At 42.9% G+C, this 19,432-nt stretch overlaps 1 protein-coding gene across 1 annotated transcript in view; it reads right to left on the bottom strand.

Moving 5' to 3' along the window:
- The window catches only part of ATP8B (ATPase phospholipid transporting 8B), a 158,209-nt gene that overhangs the window by 19,128 nt on the left and 119,649 nt on the right, over positions 1–19,432 (bottom strand). Inside the window, exons 3-16 of the mRNA XM_037412526.2 lie at positions 15,227–15,285; positions 14,326–14,439; positions 14,055–14,153; positions 12,442–12,576; positions 11,342–11,412; positions 10,598–10,680; positions 9,785–10,032; positions 7,173–7,387; positions 3,973–4,228; positions 2,744–2,906; positions 1,236–1,315; positions 1,042–1,143; positions 731–850; positions 69–166 (exon numbers count right to left, since the gene is read on the bottom strand). Coding sequence (XP_037268423.2) covers positions 69–166; positions 731–850; positions 1,042–1,143; positions 1,236–1,315; positions 2,744–2,906; positions 3,973–4,228; positions 7,173–7,387; positions 9,785–10,032; positions 10,598–10,680; positions 11,342–11,412; positions 12,442–12,576; positions 14,055–14,153; positions 14,326–14,439; positions 15,227–15,285 — 1,843 coding nt within the window. The remainder of the gene's footprint in view (positions 1–68; positions 167–730; positions 851–1,041; positions 1,144–1,235; positions 1,316–2,743; positions 2,907–3,972; positions 4,229–7,172; positions 7,388–9,784; positions 10,033–10,597; positions 10,681–11,341; positions 11,413–12,441; positions 12,577–14,054; positions 14,154–14,325; positions 14,440–15,226; positions 15,286–19,432) is intronic.

The raw sequence follows: 19,432 nt of genomic DNA, 5'->3' as shown, positions 1-19,432 counted from the left end.
TCTATAGCACTGTGCTACAAATCACCCGACCATAGAGATAGTACTAAATGGAAAAGCAAAAAGCTTACGCAGCCTCATGATGTCTCTCACTCCACTCCTGGAAATATGCCTCGTCTAGGTCTTTGTAGGCCAGGCACAATGTCCGCAGGCCCTCACCAGCATATTTCTGAAATCAGACAATGTCAAATGTATAAAAAAAATAGTCAGATGCAGCACATGCAGACAGTTCTCAGATACTTACAATAATTGAACTGCACTTTCATATGAAGAAGCCTGAGGCATTTCATGCAGTGGGAATGTGCAATATATACCAATATAAGTTTTTTCCTTAGTTTGAAAGCAGTCAGGCAACTGATTGCTTTAAATTCATTATAGGCAGCATAGCCAGCCACAGAGGGAGAAAATGCCACCATCGTATTGGCTTTGCTGTCAGATTTCTTCTGATAGTACACCTGTCTATGTAGTACATATGTATATGCGTGCGATGTTTATACAGAGCCAATTATTTCACATTTGTTTGCTATTTTGTAGTTAAATCATTGGTTTTTACCTACTGCACCAACTGACAGGAGGTGAAGATCCTACACTACCTTTCCACTACACGCATTAGCATGCAATAAAGATATTCTTCCTATTACACACTTATGTATGTCAGAAATTGCAAAAAAAATCTAACAATAAAAGCATAATTTGAAAAAGGCAGCTTACGACAAATCTGAATCGCACTTACATTCAAATGCTCCGTCGTTTTAATTTTGAGAGGCTCACTGCTCGGATGAAGGCGCTCAAAAATGACAGAGTCAGCACCTTTGCAGTAAAGCTTAAGGACACCATTCCTCTTCACAATCACCTGAAAGTTAAGGGCGCAGAGAGTTTGCTACTACGCTCGGCAGCCCTGCACAACGTGCAACCAAAAAACAGAAATTTGAAAGACATTCGTGTTATTGACACTTCGCCATATTTCAGCTCCTACAGCGGTGGATGAAAATCAATGATGTAAAAGAGTGAACTTCTACAGTATTGAGAAGTGGCAGTACTTACCGACATTCTTTTTCTAACATTGTTGAAATCCAAAATTCCGAAGAGTTCATAGACTTCTTCCTGGCCCCAAACTTCAATAGTAATGCTTTTTGGTGTCCGGTTCTGGACAGACACGAAAAATTAGAAATTGTAAACTTCACAAATACTTCAAAGCACCTGTGGCCTAGTTATAGAGCAAATATTGCTGCACTTACCTTGAAAACAAATCCGAAATTTCGAGCTGCCGATGTGAGTGCAGCCTCGTCTGGTGACTGCGCCTGGTATTCGAGACGGCCTGCAAGATGGTAGAAAACTGAGTGGGGTTTCAACGCATTGTGACTACAGTCTGTCAGTCTACTTACACCCCATCCCCTTGTCCCCCCCCCCTGCCTAGGGGAACAAAAAGCCCTGTATATTCAAATGTGTATCCAGGACTGTGTATCCAAATGACATACCGTAATTACTCGAATCTAACGCGCACCTTTTTTCCGGTTAAGCGAGTTCATAAATCGCATGCGCGTTAGAATCGAGTACGAACAAAAAAATTACGGTCAATCTATTGCCATCGCAAATCCAAAATGGCCGCCCCCTACGTGCGTCGGCATGGTGCGTCGGCTATTTCTGCCTATGTGTTTACCATGTGTGGCACTTCGTACGTGTGCTGAGGAGTTCGTCATCTAGTAGTGCATTAGCATCGACGACGTGGAAGGGCCGACTCCAAAAACTCGAGTGCACCACGATGCCGCTTTTAAAAGAAAAGTCATCGCGTGTGCAGAAACGGACGAAAATCGGGCCGCATCGCGGTCGTTCCCGAAACGTGCGTGCGGGACCGGCGGAAACAAAAGCAGAAGATTGTCGACAGCAAAGCTTCACGCAAAGGCTTCAGTGAACCACAGCAGGGTCGGTTTCCGCAAATTGAAGAGCTGCTCGGCGAGTATGTGCTTGAGGAGCGAGTGGCACAGCGGCCCATGACGACAGAACTGCTCCAAGTGCGGGCTATGCAATTAGTCTTAGAAAAAAGTCTAATGCGGAGCCTGTTTAAAGCGAGCAGGTGCTGGCTAATTAACTATATGAAGAGGAAAGGCTCTTCCCTCCGAAGGGGAACATGCATATGCGAAAACTTTTGCGGAGAAGTACGATGAAAAGCTTTACAGTTTTCAGAGGTTCGTCCTAAACTTGCGGCGCAACAACGGCTACCTGCTTGGGCAAATCTGGAATGCCGATCAGACGCCTCTTTACTTCGACATGCCTGGCACCACAACTGTCGAGAAGAAGGGGGCGAAGCAAGTTCGCGTGCTGACATCGGTCCACGGTAAAACTACAGTGACGGCAATGCTCTGTTACACGTCAGATGGGCACAAGCTTCGCCCGTACCTCATATTTAAATGGAAGACAATCCCGAAAGGAATCGTTTTTTCGAGTGGTGTGATCGTGCGGGCCAGCAAAAAAAAATGGGTGCGCGTTGCAATCGATGTCTTACGTTTTTTTTTTTTTTTTTTTTCGCGGTGGAAATCGGGTGCGCGTTACAATCGAGGGCGCGGTAGAATCGAGTAAATACGGTACTGATGTAATGTATCAGAAGCTATGGTCACAAATTGCTTCAAGATTCAACATTTTCTAAGTGCAGTGGTCCACAAACTTTCGATGGCAACTTGAATTTAATCAAGTTTGGACTTGTGCGCTGTTTTGCGTTCACAAGGTCTGCTCCTCAGAGTCAACTCACCATCCTTCTCTTCCGACATAACGGTGTGGCACAAAGCCAGCAAACGGAAATATTCCCGAGCATCGGTGTCTCCAGCCATTACGTCCTTCAGCAGAGATGGATCATAAAAACGAAAGGCTGTTTCGTGCTCTGGGTTCTCCGAGAAGTCCACGGTCTTCAGGTTCTGCAGTGACAGCAATGAAAATCATTGCATATTACATGTTGGAAAATTAGCAGAACAACGAGAAGAGTGTCTCAGTTGCACTGAACAGAATTAGCGCACAAAAACAACTCTCCGCTCCCTTCACCTCCCACACAACATCAGCAATGATAGAACACGTATTTTATTAAAACACTGGTTCTTGGGAATTGCCTTTTCATTTGACAGGATGTGAAAGCCCTAACAGACTCCTGTGCTTTTACAAAGTAATCGTCTCTTGAAAACATACAATTATACTAATTTTTATTTGTCTGACTGAGGGGACACTTAACTGCAGTTGACTATACGGTCATTGGATTAAATAACTTACATGTGCCATGTTGTTGCTATAGCGCAAACAGACACAATGGTACAGACAAGTGTCGTCAATCTTAAATGTGCCTTTGAACATAACTTACAACTCCTACATCAACAGCACCCCGATTTACGGATGTCTTGGAGACCTAGCAAATTTTAAGCATCCCAAGTGCACCGACAAACAATGTTTACTACAAACTGCTAAATTGTATGCACACGTGTACCGATCCAACTGATGTAAACCACATACAAGTGATCGTGTTGCAAATTTACTTAACTACTCATATTGCCATTGATTAACATTTTAAATGCTTACAGTAATTCAATTCATTTCCTTTGTAATTGTACATGTAGCATTCACACTGTTTCAGCGTTCCCAAGTTTCTTGCTGTAAGGACGATACAACCTGCCAGTAGCTGAGAACTCAATGTGTTGAGAAAAAAATATATAATCACCGCTGAACAATGTTGCTATGTGGATTTGAATGGTGCAAGGGCCATGTTTGGCCAAAAAGTGCCAGGACAAATGATGGGACTACTGAGTAGTAAATGTATTCCACAAAGCTTCAGCAAGCATTCTTTTGTCATTTATGGTTAAGTGGACTTTCATAGAAGAAAACGTAATCATCTGACCTAGAATGAAACAGTTCAAAGGAGACTGAATCGATGCCAGTGAACCAGTGTGTTAACTAACCCTGCCGCAACACACATACAGTGCCGAGGCATGCAATCACCTCATTGATTTCCATAGCTTCCCCTGTGGCTGGGTCGAGGACGTCTCCATAGAGACGGCCATTGATGGACGCCTTGATGAATGCCATGATGTTTTGTGTCAGGGTGCCCGTCTTGTCGGAGAAAATGTACTCGATCTGTCCCAACTCTTCATTTAATGTTGTGGTGCGTGCTCGTGCTGGAGCGTCTTTCGGTGCATAGTACATCTTTTCGTCCCAGTTTATCCATAAGCTGTGGCAGAAGCGAATCACTTCCACACTGCAATGCACGCGAGAATGCATCTATTAAGTAAACCAAATACCATCGCCTCACTAAAGCTCACTGGCTCCCAATAAATGCAAAATAATATAAAACAATAAACATATTTACATTGATCAATTATTTCTTTAAGAATTACAGTGTTCTTAATTTCACGATCACAAGTTTATTACTCTAGAGAAAATAAAAGGCGAGATCCCAACATCTTAATTTTGCACTGGAACCATAAATCTAATACGTCAGTGTGACCAAAGTATTGAGAAGTATGTTCAAAGTTTTTTGTTGTTGTTTTTTGCCTCATTGGCCCAACAAAAGTTCCTAACACTACTCATGTTTATCCTCTAGCTCACTTAGAACACTCTGTAGTTCGTTTTCATTATTAAAGAATTCTGTATGCACTAACTAATTCCTTAAAAAATCTACAAAGTCTGAAATCTACAAAGTATTGTTTCATGGTATCTCTAATTTATGAATTCACTAGAATCATTTTTAATGTGAATTGAAGAAACCTGGAATATTTGTTCCACTTACCGTATCTACTCGCGTAATGATCGCACCCCTAAATTTTGTCGTTTAAATTCGACTTTTTTTTTTCCCGCGTAATGATCGCACCCTGAACTTGCCGGATCGACTTGTCATGTGCCAAGTCTAGCTGAACGCGCCTATCATTGTTTCTGTCATCTGAAAGTGGGCATCACTATGCTAATGCCGTAAATATACTGATTTAAATGAAAGCATTTCTTATTTAGATGAAAGAAACTGTTTTGACACGCCTTACGTACTCACAACCTCAATAATTGACGCAAAGAAGAAAAAAAAAATGCGGTGGCTTCGCTCCAAGGAGTGCTTCGCTCCGTCAGCCGCCATGTTTGTTTTGACATCCCGCACTGTTACAGCGGCGGCCGCCTGTTGGTCGACCTGTGTTCATCCCGCAGCAATGTTTTTTTTTTCTTAAGACCACGTTTTTTTTGTGTGTGTGCTTTGTGATCGTCTGTTGAAGCGCCGTTTCACTATGGGGCGGTATGCGAGCTTTACTGCTGCCGCGTTCAGGCTGAAGGCACTTGGCTACGCGCTAGTGCACGGCAACCGCGCTGCCGGCAGACATTTTGGCGTCGACGAAATCCGGATCCGATATTGGAAAAAAACAGCGCGACACGCTCATGGCTACTAACAGCACCCGATGGGCTTTCCACGGACCCAAATCTGGCAATTTTCCTTACATTGAAAAGGCAGTCCTCGAATATGTGAAGGACATGCGCAAGGACGGTTATGCAGTGTCATTAGACATGATACGGACGCGGGCGTGCACAGTTTCCCGGAGGCTGGGAATAGCCACAAAGGACTTCCGCGCCAGTTCCGGCTGGACGACACGCTTCATTCGGTGGAATGGACTCTCGCTGGCATTTCCAGCGCGCTCGACGGAACGGAAGATGACCCTCTGTGGGACAGCGAAGACACTGCCGGTTCCGACAGGGAATCGTGCGGCGACGACACTGACGCCAGTGGTGCTTCGGAGTCTGAATGAACGTTAGAGGGTCAGAGAGGTAAAAAATAAAAAGGCAGTGCGTCATGCACGTAGCTCCTGCGTAATGCGTGCATTTTATTACAAAGGTAAGTCTTAATTTACTTTTATTTTTGGTTATGTTCATGATAGCTACCGTAAGAATTCTGATTAGCGACTTTTTTGCGTTACCGGTGCTCAGAACATTTTTTCATGGAAAATTTACCCCACGTAATGATCGCATCCTGAAGTTGGAGTCAATTTTTTTTGAAAAAAAAAAGTGCGATCATTATGCGAGTATATATGGTAACAAAAGTTTCGTCAAATGAGGAAGATGCACATTTATATAGCACCCAAATGCAAAACTAACAAAATTAGAGGCAGTTGTTTCATTTAAGCAACAATTTCATTAAAGAAATTTTCGTTAACTGAAATTTTACTTCATGTCACATTTATTTGCAGTATCCCTTTTCAACATAATAAAGCTGAATTATTTTCTTTATAAGTAGGATGTGCAAGTCTACGAATGAGATTAGCTGTCATGCATCAAGTTCACTGTGCTGGACGAAATATTTACACTAAATTTTTCTTTTGCAAATTTGAATGAATATAGAAATTTAGGCATTTTCTTTTTTACTATTGCACAGACAAAAAAACGCTACACTATGTAAATACTCAAAAACGCTAAATTTGAAAAAGCAGGGACAACTCAAGAGACTGTACATTCATTTAGTGCTTTGCTGACATTACTTTTGCTATGTATTTGAATGTAACACAGTGCCCATATCGCAGGTTGGCTTGTGGTGCGTGATGGCAAAAGAAAACAAAGCTCAGAGAATAAGAGAGTTGATACTGCTTTACGGTAAACAAGTAAACACTAGAAGTGCTGGCAAAGCCAACACTTCTGGTCGTTTCTTTAGAGGCACGAATTTTTCCACTAACAATTTTTCTTGCAGAAGCATTACTGGAGACACCACAGAACAATTGTAGAAGCCTTACAGGAAACTGAAAGCTGTAAAATTGTTTAACTTATATATTTTATGTAACTGATTTCACTTTAAAAAAGAGCTTACAATTCAATATCATTAAGCCTTGCAGTATCCCTTATGAATGTAAAGGTAACTTACTAAAGCTACTGCACAAAGCAACGAAGACAACAGGGTGAGGTGTCTATAAATACAAAATACACTTGCACATGAAATCTTGTACTTCCATTGTTGCTCCAGCTTAGTTCTGTCACAATTTTAAGCAACAGCTTCAGCATGTTTAACCAACCAGACTGATGCAGAAGAACAAACATGACATGCTGACAGACCTCTAGAACTACTTCTAGTCTTCTTAGTGAAATGCGTCGAGGCCAAAAACTGAGCGGATAATGCTGTAGCTCTATGTGAACAGAGGTCGCTGGTTGTTCTGTGATTCTCATGTGGTCGTTCAGCTCACCTGACATAAAGGGAGATGGGCACGACAGTGTTGAGTACAATGGCATAGGAGAAGAAGATGAGAACGGCAATGGCAGTGGCACCGGCCACGGTATTGTCCGAGCGGATGACTTTGTCCCAAGGAAGGTAGACACGGAAGAACTGGCCTGTCACTGTCTCCCATACACCACACGCTATGGTGCAGAACAGGCAGATGCTGAACAGGAAGAACACAATCTGGTAGGGAAAACAGAAAAAGAACTCCTCAGGAACCGCTCTTCTAAAAAAAAAAAATCCCCGCTTAAAATTATTTTGTTTCTTTTGTGAGCATAGTGCTTGGTCTTCCACAATGCTTCCCATATCTAATGGGCACAAAAATATGGTTGTAACATTACGCTTTTCCTTTTTTCTGAATAAGTTCAGTGAACTGAGACAATCTTTTTAAATGACATGTGGTCTAAATAATGACATCAGTCTTGATGACACGCTAGCACAAGACACGTGGCTAAGTCAACAAAACATACTGGAAGAATGTGATACATCACACAAAACCAGCATGCCTATGCCAGCGACAGTAACTGAGGCTAAAACAAAGTTGGTATCAATGAGAGCGGGCATCTGACAACAGCTGCATAGGTTACATCACTTGAGCGTGTGAAAAGCCTAAAGACAAGAGACAAAGTGGTGAGGAGTCATTATACTCAATACAGATCAGCAATGGCAACAAAACTGTTATCCTATATTACGTTGCGTCACAATAATAAATAAAGGTGTAAATTTAAGTGCTTAAAAATTTAATGAGCCCTTAAATCTACACTTCTTTCCTTCCTTGATAGCAAGGGTCCAATTCTGGCAGACTTAATGGCCTCATGTGGTACGTGCGGGATTGTAGTTTTGCTGCCAGGTCATAATAAGACCACATGCTACGTGATACCAACAGGCTAGAAAAGAGTGTTCCACACTCGCTGTAATGGCTACTGGTGGCGCTGACTGATGCCTTAACGTTTAAATGAACATATATATCCTATAAAGTGAACACTGAGATAACTGCTACCAAAGCATTGGACGTGTTATTCGAGATTGCGACAAATCTGTGAAAACGACAGCCCTTAAGAGGCACAAGGCAATGCAACGAAGCGACACTGATGAATGACAGCTGAAGCACCCCAGTCTCACTACTTCCGGTGCAAAAAAAAAAAAAAAAAAAAGTCTCGTGATCAACCAAAACGTGCGCCTTCACAAAACAAGACATGCTACCCTGCAACACAGTGGCGACGTGCGGGCATGCTTATTGCATGTTTATCGCAACATCAGCGAGTCATGATGTACCCATTCTATCTGGAATTGTAAAGAAGTTAATAAAGGACAGTTTGGCCGAATTTGCAATGTATGCGAACCTCTTGACTCCAGCGCACTTAACCCGCTGGCGGAGTTCTTGCCTGCAACACCTAGTTCGAAAACTAAGTTCGAAGGTTTCAAGAACATGTTTTGCAGCCAAAACACATAGCGAATTTTGTCACACTGCCCTTTATTAAATTCTTAATTTCAAGAGAAAAAATGGGCGAATGGTCGTATCATGACTTGCCGACGCTGCGAGGAGCTGGCGACATGCTGCCCGTGTGTCACTACTGTGTTGCAGTGAAGATCTTGTTTTCTTCAGGCACACATTTCAATTGATCATGACAGCAGGATTTTTTTTTTTTTCTGTGGCACCACCGAGGCCCACCGTTCACACATGTTTGAGGCAAAATTAAGACTAGGCATTGCTGGAAAACATGACCTTTGGAGTTGCAAAATAGCCGGCACAGCAAACGGCCAGCCCTGATTACTTTGAATATTTATAAGTTCCTTGCATCCCACTTTTTTGTATATTCCGTTAATTCAAAAACCTGCTTGATTTGAAGATTTCTCGCAACCCCAGCGACTTTGAATGAATAAGGTTTTACTGTACTTCTAATAACATCCCCTATACTTTCCTTGGCATCATTGTTTGTTATTTCTCATTCATATTGTTACAGCCCAAAACATTGCAATGTAGTCAGAAAGTTGACAGCTGCACTGCATTTATATGTGTAGTCCTGTCCAGATAGGGCGGAGTGTGCACAAAGGTGTTGCCCAGAAGCTATATTCAGTAATCTTATTATGAACAGATTGTGTCTAATGTGTTAAAAAAAATGACACGTACCATCTGGAAAGACCACTGGCATAATGCAATGCACTGTTCATACATGACATTACATATTCACTCATTCTTCTTCTAATTGTGCTGCCTGTCTAATAACCCAATAAACATCTGCCTAAATGAAAACCTTGCACTGCGGCATGTAAAAGAAAATGAAGAAATTGCTTGTTAAGCTGTAGTGATGCTGAAGTTGTCTCACAATTCATGACTGTGGAAAAAGACAAAACAAAAGGAAATCCTTCTTTGACCAATGTCCCACTGCTGCGAGGCAATCCAAATTAGCTAAACTAACTTACAGCTCCAGTCATGCTATTCACAGCCCACTTATGTAAAGTAATATAATATACACGTCTACAAGCACTAGCATTGGTGATTGACAAGACACAGGCAGTAGATGTAAGCAAAGTCCAAATCTATCTTAGCGCAATTGAAAAAAAAGCCAGTCAGCTTACGCCGAGGATGAGAACGTTGAGGAGCCTGTCGAGAGAGGTGCGCTTGAAGATGGTCTTGCCACTGTTCTGCATGAGCTTGGTGTCCCGGCCTGCAAACACCACAACCCCGTAGCACCAGTGGGTGTTCCGCAGCACGCAGCCCCGCAGCAGCAGCTTGTCGTTGTCCAGCGGATACGACTGACCCTGCCAGAACAGGGTACCCTCGAACCGGCTCAGGTTGTTGTTCGGTGCCTCACAGATAATCTCCCCTGGAAAAGAGATGGAGAAGAAGAAAGGAGCATAGAACTCTTTGACGGCACTCGATAGAGTACCCAAGACTGAGGCAACATCTAAATACCCTCAACGCCCAGTATTGAGGTTGGTGCCATAGATGTTTCAGCTGGAGGCATCAGTGTGACCCCTCTGTTAGATGTCGACATGGCCGAACTAGATGTATAGTGCTAAAAAGTTTATGCCTACCATATTACACTACATTATTAAATTACAGCAACATGTTCACTTTTCCACAGCAAGTCCATGAGTTAAAAAAGCACGTAATATGTGAGGTATCATTATGTAGAGATATTCATTAATTTTGACCATATGGTGTTCTTAAATAAACAGTTAAAACTAACCATAAAAAAAAGGTACATGAATTTTTCCTTCGGTAAAATGTGGGATATGTACAAAGAACAATTTTAAATCTACCAAGAAATAAGACTCAATATGAACAGAGGGCCCTCTGGGAGGCACCTTTCAAGCATGAATGTTTGAATTATATTTCACTGCAGAGCAAAATCAAGTAAAAAGTAGGAACCCAGCAATATTTCTTACCATCAAACCTCCCCAGGAGCTGGTTGTCATTGCTCATCTCAGCTGTGTCAGGAGTGGCCTGGCGACACTTGAGGTTAGTTTCACTGCATGAAAAAAAAGGGAGGCAGAATTGAACAACAAGGTCTCTTAAGTTCATAGTGCACTGCCTTGGCATGCTTCCTTACGATTACTCCAGTGTAAAATACAATTGCCAAGAAGCAAAGCGTGTGCTATGCTACAGGTACTAGACATTCTGATGAGGCAGTGTTGTGCAACAATAGTGCGATTTTCTCAGTGAATGAATGATGAAAGTGGCCCAAGCACTGGCAGATGTGAAATGAGTATATTTATGTTCTAACTTATGCAGTCATGTTCATGCTTCCACGTAGCATGATGGCTCATGCTCACATAACGGAAGAACCCCAAAAACTGCAGCTATCAAGCTGCATTGTAGCAACACAGACTTTAGCTACAGCGTACAAATCATAAAAATAACATGACTTGAGGAGAGTTACTCCGCAAAGAACCTAGGGAAGACTCCATGAAATGATCTTTCTCTTACTCAAAGAAGTTTATATGGTATGTTGTGTGAGTAACATGTGGTGAACCATACGCAATAAATTTGATTGAGTACATCAACAGATGAAGCACTTTTCTTACTTAGCTAGCTCTTACAGCTCCATTATCGTTTACGCAACCAAGCAGTGTGATTCATTTTTTAAGCACTTCATCAGACAGCAATTAGAATAAAAACAATGCTCATACCCATCAAGTTCTGCCGTCTCGATGTAACATAGGCCATTCGGCTCACTAGTAGACAGCAGCAGTAAGTCGGCCTGGAAAGCATAGAGTCAGATGCTGTGAGATGCCACTGAGATGCATTGCGACGTCATGCCACACTATTATTTTCACAGGTTTCTTATGCCAGACAAACTATCCTTTGGCAAAATTTCTTGAGAGATGTTTTCACCTCTTACAATATAATGAAATCAAAAAACAAGGAATATGATGTCATGAATATTTCTAGATTTCTTAGGGCGAAGTTACACGACAAATCCTGTTTATGCATTGCTAAATTTACATCTGGGATCTCAACAGAAAGCCCAGAGAAATAATTGCTGAATTTTAGGCTCATTCAAAGCTTCCTTTTCAGTGCTCCTGTAAAAAACATATATGAAAATTTCTCATATTTATTTTACCATTTGAGTGACTCTGCTCAGCAAGACAATCTGCATGAGAGATATACTTTTTTTTCATGAAATGCCATCAACATCTGTGCTACTAATAATCAATGCAGTGAAGAATAAAAGAGAAAAATTGCCATCACTTAAAATTGTTTATTTATTATACACGCAATTTTTTCAGATTAAGAACACTGACTTGTGACTTGCAAAACCAGATATAAAAATTTTGTAGGTTACGTTCTTATGTCCATCAAGGCATGATACATCCAGTGATTCAACAGTTATTATCTGAGCCAGAAATATCATGAAGAAACATCATGCAATAAATGCAAACAATAACATTTCCAACCTGCAACAACTTTATGCATGCATAACAGCCTGCATTTCCAACCAGATGAAATGCTCCAATGGCATATTTTTACTGAAGTGCTACCTACCTATAATAATAGCTAATAGTAATTAAACTAGACCTATGCAATAACTTTGCCTTAGTTGTAGGTGAAATGGGTTCCACGTACTCGCTTACAAAACTAGGTAATGAAGGTCATGTATTAACATGCCTTGACGCCGCACCAATGTGATGCTGTAAACACTTTTTGCCGGGTCGCCGCTTGACTTAAGCACCAGCAAGCCGGATGATCTGATGAAGGCACAGACTTGGAGCCACAATGGACTACTCACAGCCACGAAGTGGTCGTTCTCCATAAATATGATGTCGCCCACTTGGACTTTGTGCCAACGCTCCTCCACGAGTTGGCCATTGCGAAGCACCTTGGACAGTCTGTTGTTGACCTGGTTGTCACTCTGGTGACGTTGCTGCAAGTGCACAAGTAGAGATGCACAGACAGTGTGTTGTAGAGATGCAATAAAAAAAAGAAAATAGTTGTAAAACTACATTAAACATGTAACAAATAAAGAAGAAAATGTTTAATAATAATTCAAAGAGCACTGCCCTACCATTCAAGGTGAGGGCATGATGTCTGAGAACATGAAGTCATATTAAAGGACAGAAGTGTCCGTTTTAATTCACATATATCTTGTGAAGCTGGCACAAGAAACTAGTGAGTATGTCAAAGTACTCATCAATTGGTAAGTGCGGACGCTGTTAGCATGCCGTAAGTGTTGTTAAGTGCAGTAAAGTTAGTCTTTGTGAACCAATATGGTCATCACGATTATAAAGGAAAACTGGAATATTGGAGGCGAAAACGCTGCGAGAAAGTGCAATGAAGCAATAAACCATTCTGGTCAATGGTCTTGCTCTGTCCGAGTCCACGTGTTGTGTGACATTTGTCCTTTTTAAGCGACTGCTGTATCTGCTGACATGCACAGGTGACACTAGAAGACTTACACAGCTGGCACAAGGGATGATGCAAAGGATCCACTAATGGCATTCCACAGCAGCATAGCCATAATGAGAGAAATTTTGTTTTGACCTGTTCTGCCGAGACACGACAGCGATGCATGCATGGTTGGGATTCGTGAGGCTGTTTTGAAGAGAATTCCTTGTTAGGCTTCAAGGAGATAACTCTATACTCGGACACCACTTAAGAAGTCAAAAGAGGCCCACCCAGAGGACCAAAGCTCGGCAGCTGCTAAACTCCGTGACTAAGGAAATCGTTCGACTCATGCACTTGGAAATGTTCTCCGGATGTGGAGGCACTGGCATATGCCTCATGATGTCAGTCTAAAAAGTGTGCCCTACTGGTGCAGGCTTGCGCACGTCGGCCTTTCAGGAGAAAATGCCGCGGACTTCTAAAGTTGTATCCAATTATAAACTGACTGAACCTGGTGATTCAGATGAATTTTCACTTCTTTGCAACATAAAATTTACACAAATAATAATGACACTGATTAAACTTTTTTCAGAAGGGAACGTTTTTGTATAGAACTGTCATACCTGACATAGTCCTTAAACTTAGAACTTGTGACTGCCAAGCAAAGAACAGGTCTAATGTATAAAGCATTCTGCTCCTACACTTTTAGTAGGTCCGTGCTTTATACATATGCACTGGAACAATGACTACCCCTTTTATGCCCAACACATATTGTGGGCCACTTTTGGCCAATCTACAATGACTACCCCTTTTATGCCCAACACATCTTGTGGGCCACTTTTGCCCAATCTATAATTAGTGATTTAACAAGCTTTTATTAAATTTCTGTTCCTCATAAGGTCACACAGCAAGTTTTGAGAAATAAAGACAAAAAAAAAAAAGCCAGGCCAAGAAAACATTTGTTTAGTAAATTTTCAATGTTATAATGAAGCATGATGTCAAAAAAAAAGTTTTGCTCACAATATCGTCGATAGCATCTTTCAGAGCTGTCAGAGACAGCACCACAACTAAAGGCACGGCGGTGGTCCACGGGGTTAGGGAGGAGATCTGCGGGATCATCTGTGGATGAGAAACAAGATCAAAATAGTGAGTGTTCATGTCCACAGTGGAATTCATCACTACAAGTACAGAAAAAAGAGCGCAGTTTGTTGTCCCCTATATGCAAAAACATTACGGAAGTACAGTGTACACTGTATAATGAGCGGTGAACACTTTATAGTGTGGCACTTACTTGCAAGACAAGGAGACATAGGAAGTAGAAGTTGGCGAGCCTTTGGAACTGCTCGAACAAGTTTCGTGGCAGGAACGTCAGGAGGGAGTACTTGGATGTCTTGATGTAGTTGTTCTGCAAAACAAGAACACATGTCCAATGAGTGCACAGACAAGTAAGATGACGGCTTGCCTCAACACAGTAGTTGCATTCATGGAAAATTTGACAGAACTTGATTGAATTGAAAAATGATATCAAAGCTTTGGCAGGCTACAACTTTAGTTAACAAAAGTACATATAATTAACGTAGTAAAAAAATTAAAGCAGCTTTGTACTAGTGGTGCCGAGCTTGTGAAAGAACAGTGGAGTTGGCGCAACTAAGAAAGACCAAGACCTTAGTTAGCAAGGCAATAACTCGCATTGTGTGATTTAATGTATTCTTAACTGACAATGTGTCATCAGCGCAACATTAATTAACAAGACATAATTCGTTTATTGTCAATTAGCAAGGTCGAAATTCGTATAATAATAATTGCATTTCATGCCAGACAAATTGGCACAGCAGGAGAGCGCATACTGAGCAGCTATGCCAGCTGCTAGATGATGTGAGATGCCATATAAGACACAGGTCATTCCTGACGATGATGGCTTTCTGATGACTGCACATAACCTAACGAAAAGATTAACAGCTCCACTACAAAACAAAAGGACATGGATATCCAGACATCTTACACTGGCTATACAGATATACAATCAATTATATGCTTCTCATGAACTTAAGCCTGTGTGCATCTTTTCATTTTTGTGCATATTAAACAGAGGGAGAAAAACAAAGATAAAGACAGGGAGGTTAATGACAGGATGCCTTTAGCTAACCACACCATGCTGTTGCTAGATGTGACAAAAAGGGCATGGTACTTACAGCATAATTAAACTGGCTGTTGTATTCGGGATTATTAGCCCGAATGCGCCTCTCCGTCTCTGAAAAATATGCATGCAAGCAAGATTAATTCTATGCTCCAAAATGCTAGTACAGGCAACCAAACTGTGTCTGAGAGCCTATGAACAGAAATAAAAGTACAAAAAGTGCACCTTAATCTCTTTCGAAGTGTCTGGGCAAAGAATGCTGCGCTATCACAAAAGGTCATGAAAAATTCACTCATCTAGAAACCTTTGTGACTAAGTAAAAAAAAATAAAATGTGACAGAAAATGAAGCTTATAAGTGGAGGAATTCTGTTAGAATGCTATGTTTACAATGCTTTTTCACTGCTCTGATAGTAATAGACATTCATAATTACTGCAACTCTCCGACAAGCAATTTGTTTTGTTTTAAAGGATAAGCAACAAATAGTGAAAGAGTTCCAATAATATGAAGTAAACAGATAATAATTTTTATACTGGCAATCTTGAAATACACATATACTTTAAAACAGCATAGAAACTTAAGGCCAGAATAATTCAGCAGTTTTCTGCTTAGAAGCATAGTGATTAACTAAAAATGCCACACTGCTGTTGGTCTTCATGCACTATCGTAAAGGTGCAAGACATGTTTTTGAGCTTATCAGCTAGTGAAGGTGAAGGTAGAGCTGATGACGATCATTTTATCCCAAATTTTTGAGTGTCCAATTCAAAGAACAATAAAAGCCTATGCCGTGCCAAACTTCAATGCCACAGTACGATGCACCACTGCAATGTTAGATGTAAGGTAGGTACATCAATGAACAAATTAAACATGAAGTAGTCTTTTAAGTAAAAAAAAGGAATAAAAATAGCTACAACAAATTCAGTCGATCCTACCAGCGGCGTAATGTTCTTATCTGTAACATATGCAAGGTTACTTTACTGTGGCAAGGCTGGCTGCTGTGACCAAGATCACACAAACAGGTGGTGCCTACTATGAACAGTCAGTCAGTGGCATCGATTCCCTTATTTGTTCATATAAGCAATGCAACTGCAACAAAACTTCCTGAAATGGCACTAAAGATTGGCATAAACTCTGCACTGGTTTTAACAATGGTCCACAATCATAAAAGTGAACTCAAAATTTTTATCAAAGAACACACAGTAGGCAATAAATTACAGCTCTGTTGAATATGACAAGATGTTCTTAAAACATGAAAAATGTATATAAAATATAAAGGCATGTGCATTGACTATGCAAGCTTGTCAAAGATTGGAATTTCGAAATTTTTATTGCAGCTATACAGACCTCAATAGTGTCATACAGCGCAAAAAGTGTCGTTCCTAAACCGAAATGGAGCGTGGAATGTGGCTCAGAAACTCGCACAGATCCTACATGCTGAGTGCGTGAGTAATCGGCGTATGCATGAAAAAGGGGTGATTGAAAAGCTACCTCCCCTCCTACCCTTCTTCGCCCCTTTCCTAAAAAAAAAAAGCGAAACATCAGAAAACCCGTAGACATTGCAATCAAGGGCGCTTGCAAGCCTTCGACCCAGCCACCATCACGCGTGTCCTGAGCCGATCTGTGGGGACCGCGCACTGCCCATTCAAATCGAGGCCGCTGGAAGAATGAAAGGAAGTGGGGAAAAGAATAGGGAAAATGGGGGGGGGGGGGAATCTTCGCGGTCAGTGTTGAGCCTACAGCGCGCGCGGAACGCCCCTTATGCGATCGGCGGCACCATCACCACCACCGTTGGCTGTGCGTTGAAAGGGATTGGGGAGTGGACAGCGGGAATGCATTAGTCGACTTCCCGCACTTGCAAAGCAAGGAAAGGGAAAAAAAGGAAAAAGTGTTTCCCCCACGGCGCGGAAGCAAGTTTCAGCGGAGGGAGACCACGCTGGCTGGCAGGTGCGGTCCAAGGCCGCCGAGTGAAAGCTGTGCCGCCTTTTTTCTCTTTTTTTTTTCTCTCAGCTAGCGTACATCTACACCTGCTCTTTTATTCACGCCCTCTGCGAGGCCCGAGTCTCTTCCCCATCCCTCCTCTCCACATCTCGCCGGCAGCGACAACGCTATGGGGTCGCGTGCGGCGCGCAAATCTGGGTCAGGAAGCGACGTCCCTGTCGTGCCCGGACGCCATCAGAGAGCTCGGCGGCTTCCCCTCTGCCTCTTCTGGCTTCGAGAAGAAGAGGCGCTAACGCGAGCAGCTGTGGAGGAAGGGAGGAGAGGAGGGACCCGCGCGTACACACAGCTGACGGCAAACACGATCGACGGTCATGAAACCGTTGGCCGGGGCGCGCGCGCATGCACACTGACATTGGCTTTGCCGCTACGGGGTCTCTCCTCTCGCCGTGACAACGGGATCGAACGCAGCAACATATGCCAGCAGGCTACCGCCACGACCCGACGAGGTGGTGGCGGTCGTCTTTGCCAGTGGGCGGCGTTGTTGTTTCTTTCAGTCGCCCGGCCGGGCGCCGCGTCACGGTTGGGCACGCGAATGGCCTCTGTACCGTCAACAACGTCTTACGCGCGCACCATAAAAAGCTTTGTTTGTTTGCCTCGCTATAAGCGAAATTGATGGCTCGGAAACGAAGACAGGACGAGAAGACGACGCGACGAGCGCTTGTCTTGCTGCGTTCGCTTCCGCGCTATGCATTCTGCTTAGCGATGACCAATCGACAATCCTTCGTTACCTGTCGTGATACCCTCGCGGAGCCAGTTGCACACGCTCGGTAATTCTGGCGTTTGCCGGAAGCTCCAGCTGTTCTGTAGCTGACAAATGATTGATTGATTTGTGGGGTTTAACGTCCCAAAACCACCATATGATTATGAGAGACGCCGTAGTGGAGGGCTCCGGAAATTTTGACCACCTGGGGTTCTTTAACGTGCACCCAAATCTGAGCACACGGGCCTCGACATTTCCGCCTCCATCGGAAATGCAGCCGCCGCAGCCGGGATTTGAACCCGCGACCTGCGGGTCAGCAGAGCTGACAAATGTAGACCGGTATACTGGCTCGAATTGACTATCAGGCACGCATCCGCTAAATAATTGTACCACACACACCTGTTTCACCGGCCGAAATTATGAAAAATCCAACTTCGCTCGAGCAATACATAATGGTGTTCCTCGTCCAAGTATACACTGTAACGCACACACTGTCTAGTATAATAATGAAATTATCAACCCAGTATGTAATAGTCATTAATTTTGTACGTCGTCCACGAAGCTCTTCCATTTTATTTTGAGAGAAAAAACTAAAAGAGCTTATGAAATAAACCAACCTATCCCCGGAATAAACAACACAGGCAAATGCTAATCGTGCACATGTCGTTTACTGTCACACTGGATTGATAAGACTCCGACTGCATAAGATAAGACACTCCAACTGCACGCTTCTTCAGCAGCCGGCACTTAGTTCGGTTACGAAACGCGACAAAGCACGCATAAGCTGACCTTGCTTCAACTTACCTTCCATTTAGTATTTTTTTTTAAAGTATCCGCAGCACGCCATAAACGCTGACCCAGAGGGCGACACATGGTCGTCGATATATCGTATCTCGTTTTGGGGAGTCACGCACGTCCAACTAAACGCGCCACGTGTGCACCCATTTTTTAAGTGGCTGGACAGCGAGCGCCACCGTAACCCATCTAACAGAACCCCGGGGTGGAAGCAGACGGGGTGTGTCCCGCACATGACCGGCCAGCGCTAATGAGGCGCCAATTAAGGGAATCCGGCTGTTTTCGCTGACCCACCAACTGCCAACGTGCAGAGCTGCGCCTGGAACGTTTTCGCGCGCAAGTGTCTCGCCAACTCTTACTGATTTCTGACTATAGATACCCGGCAAGTAAAGTGACGAAAAGCAGGTTGTTAGCGCTCTGGTCTTCCAACATGGCGGTTTTGATGGCGTCGAAGTAGCGTTATCACCTGGCACGGATGGCACCTTTCAATGTGATAACGACACCACCGGAACGTCACTGGCCTCTATGCGTGAATAACAGAAGAAAAAAATACAAGAAAAGAAAACCTGCATGCGAAGTCCCGATACCATCAACGTAACGTCACAGACATCATTTCCCAACATGTCGGTACTTCGAAACGGCGGTTTTGGTGACGTCAGAGAGACCTATACTTGCTGCAGTGCAGGCGTTCACTGGATGTAAAGTTAGACGTTAAACTGGCAAACGCAGTGCGAGGCGCCGAGGTTCCCCCATATGACGTGCGTAATCA

Source organism: Rhipicephalus microplus, chromosome 1 (assembly GCF_043290135.1).
Source record: "Rhipicephalus microplus isolate Deutch F79 chromosome 1, USDA_Rmic, whole genome shotgun sequence".
Classification (NCBI taxonomy): domain Eukaryota; kingdom Metazoa; phylum Arthropoda; class Arachnida; order Ixodida; family Ixodidae; genus Rhipicephalus; species Rhipicephalus microplus.
Note: the sequence above shows the minus strand (reverse complement) of the source record. Positions and strands in the feature narration are given on the sequence as shown.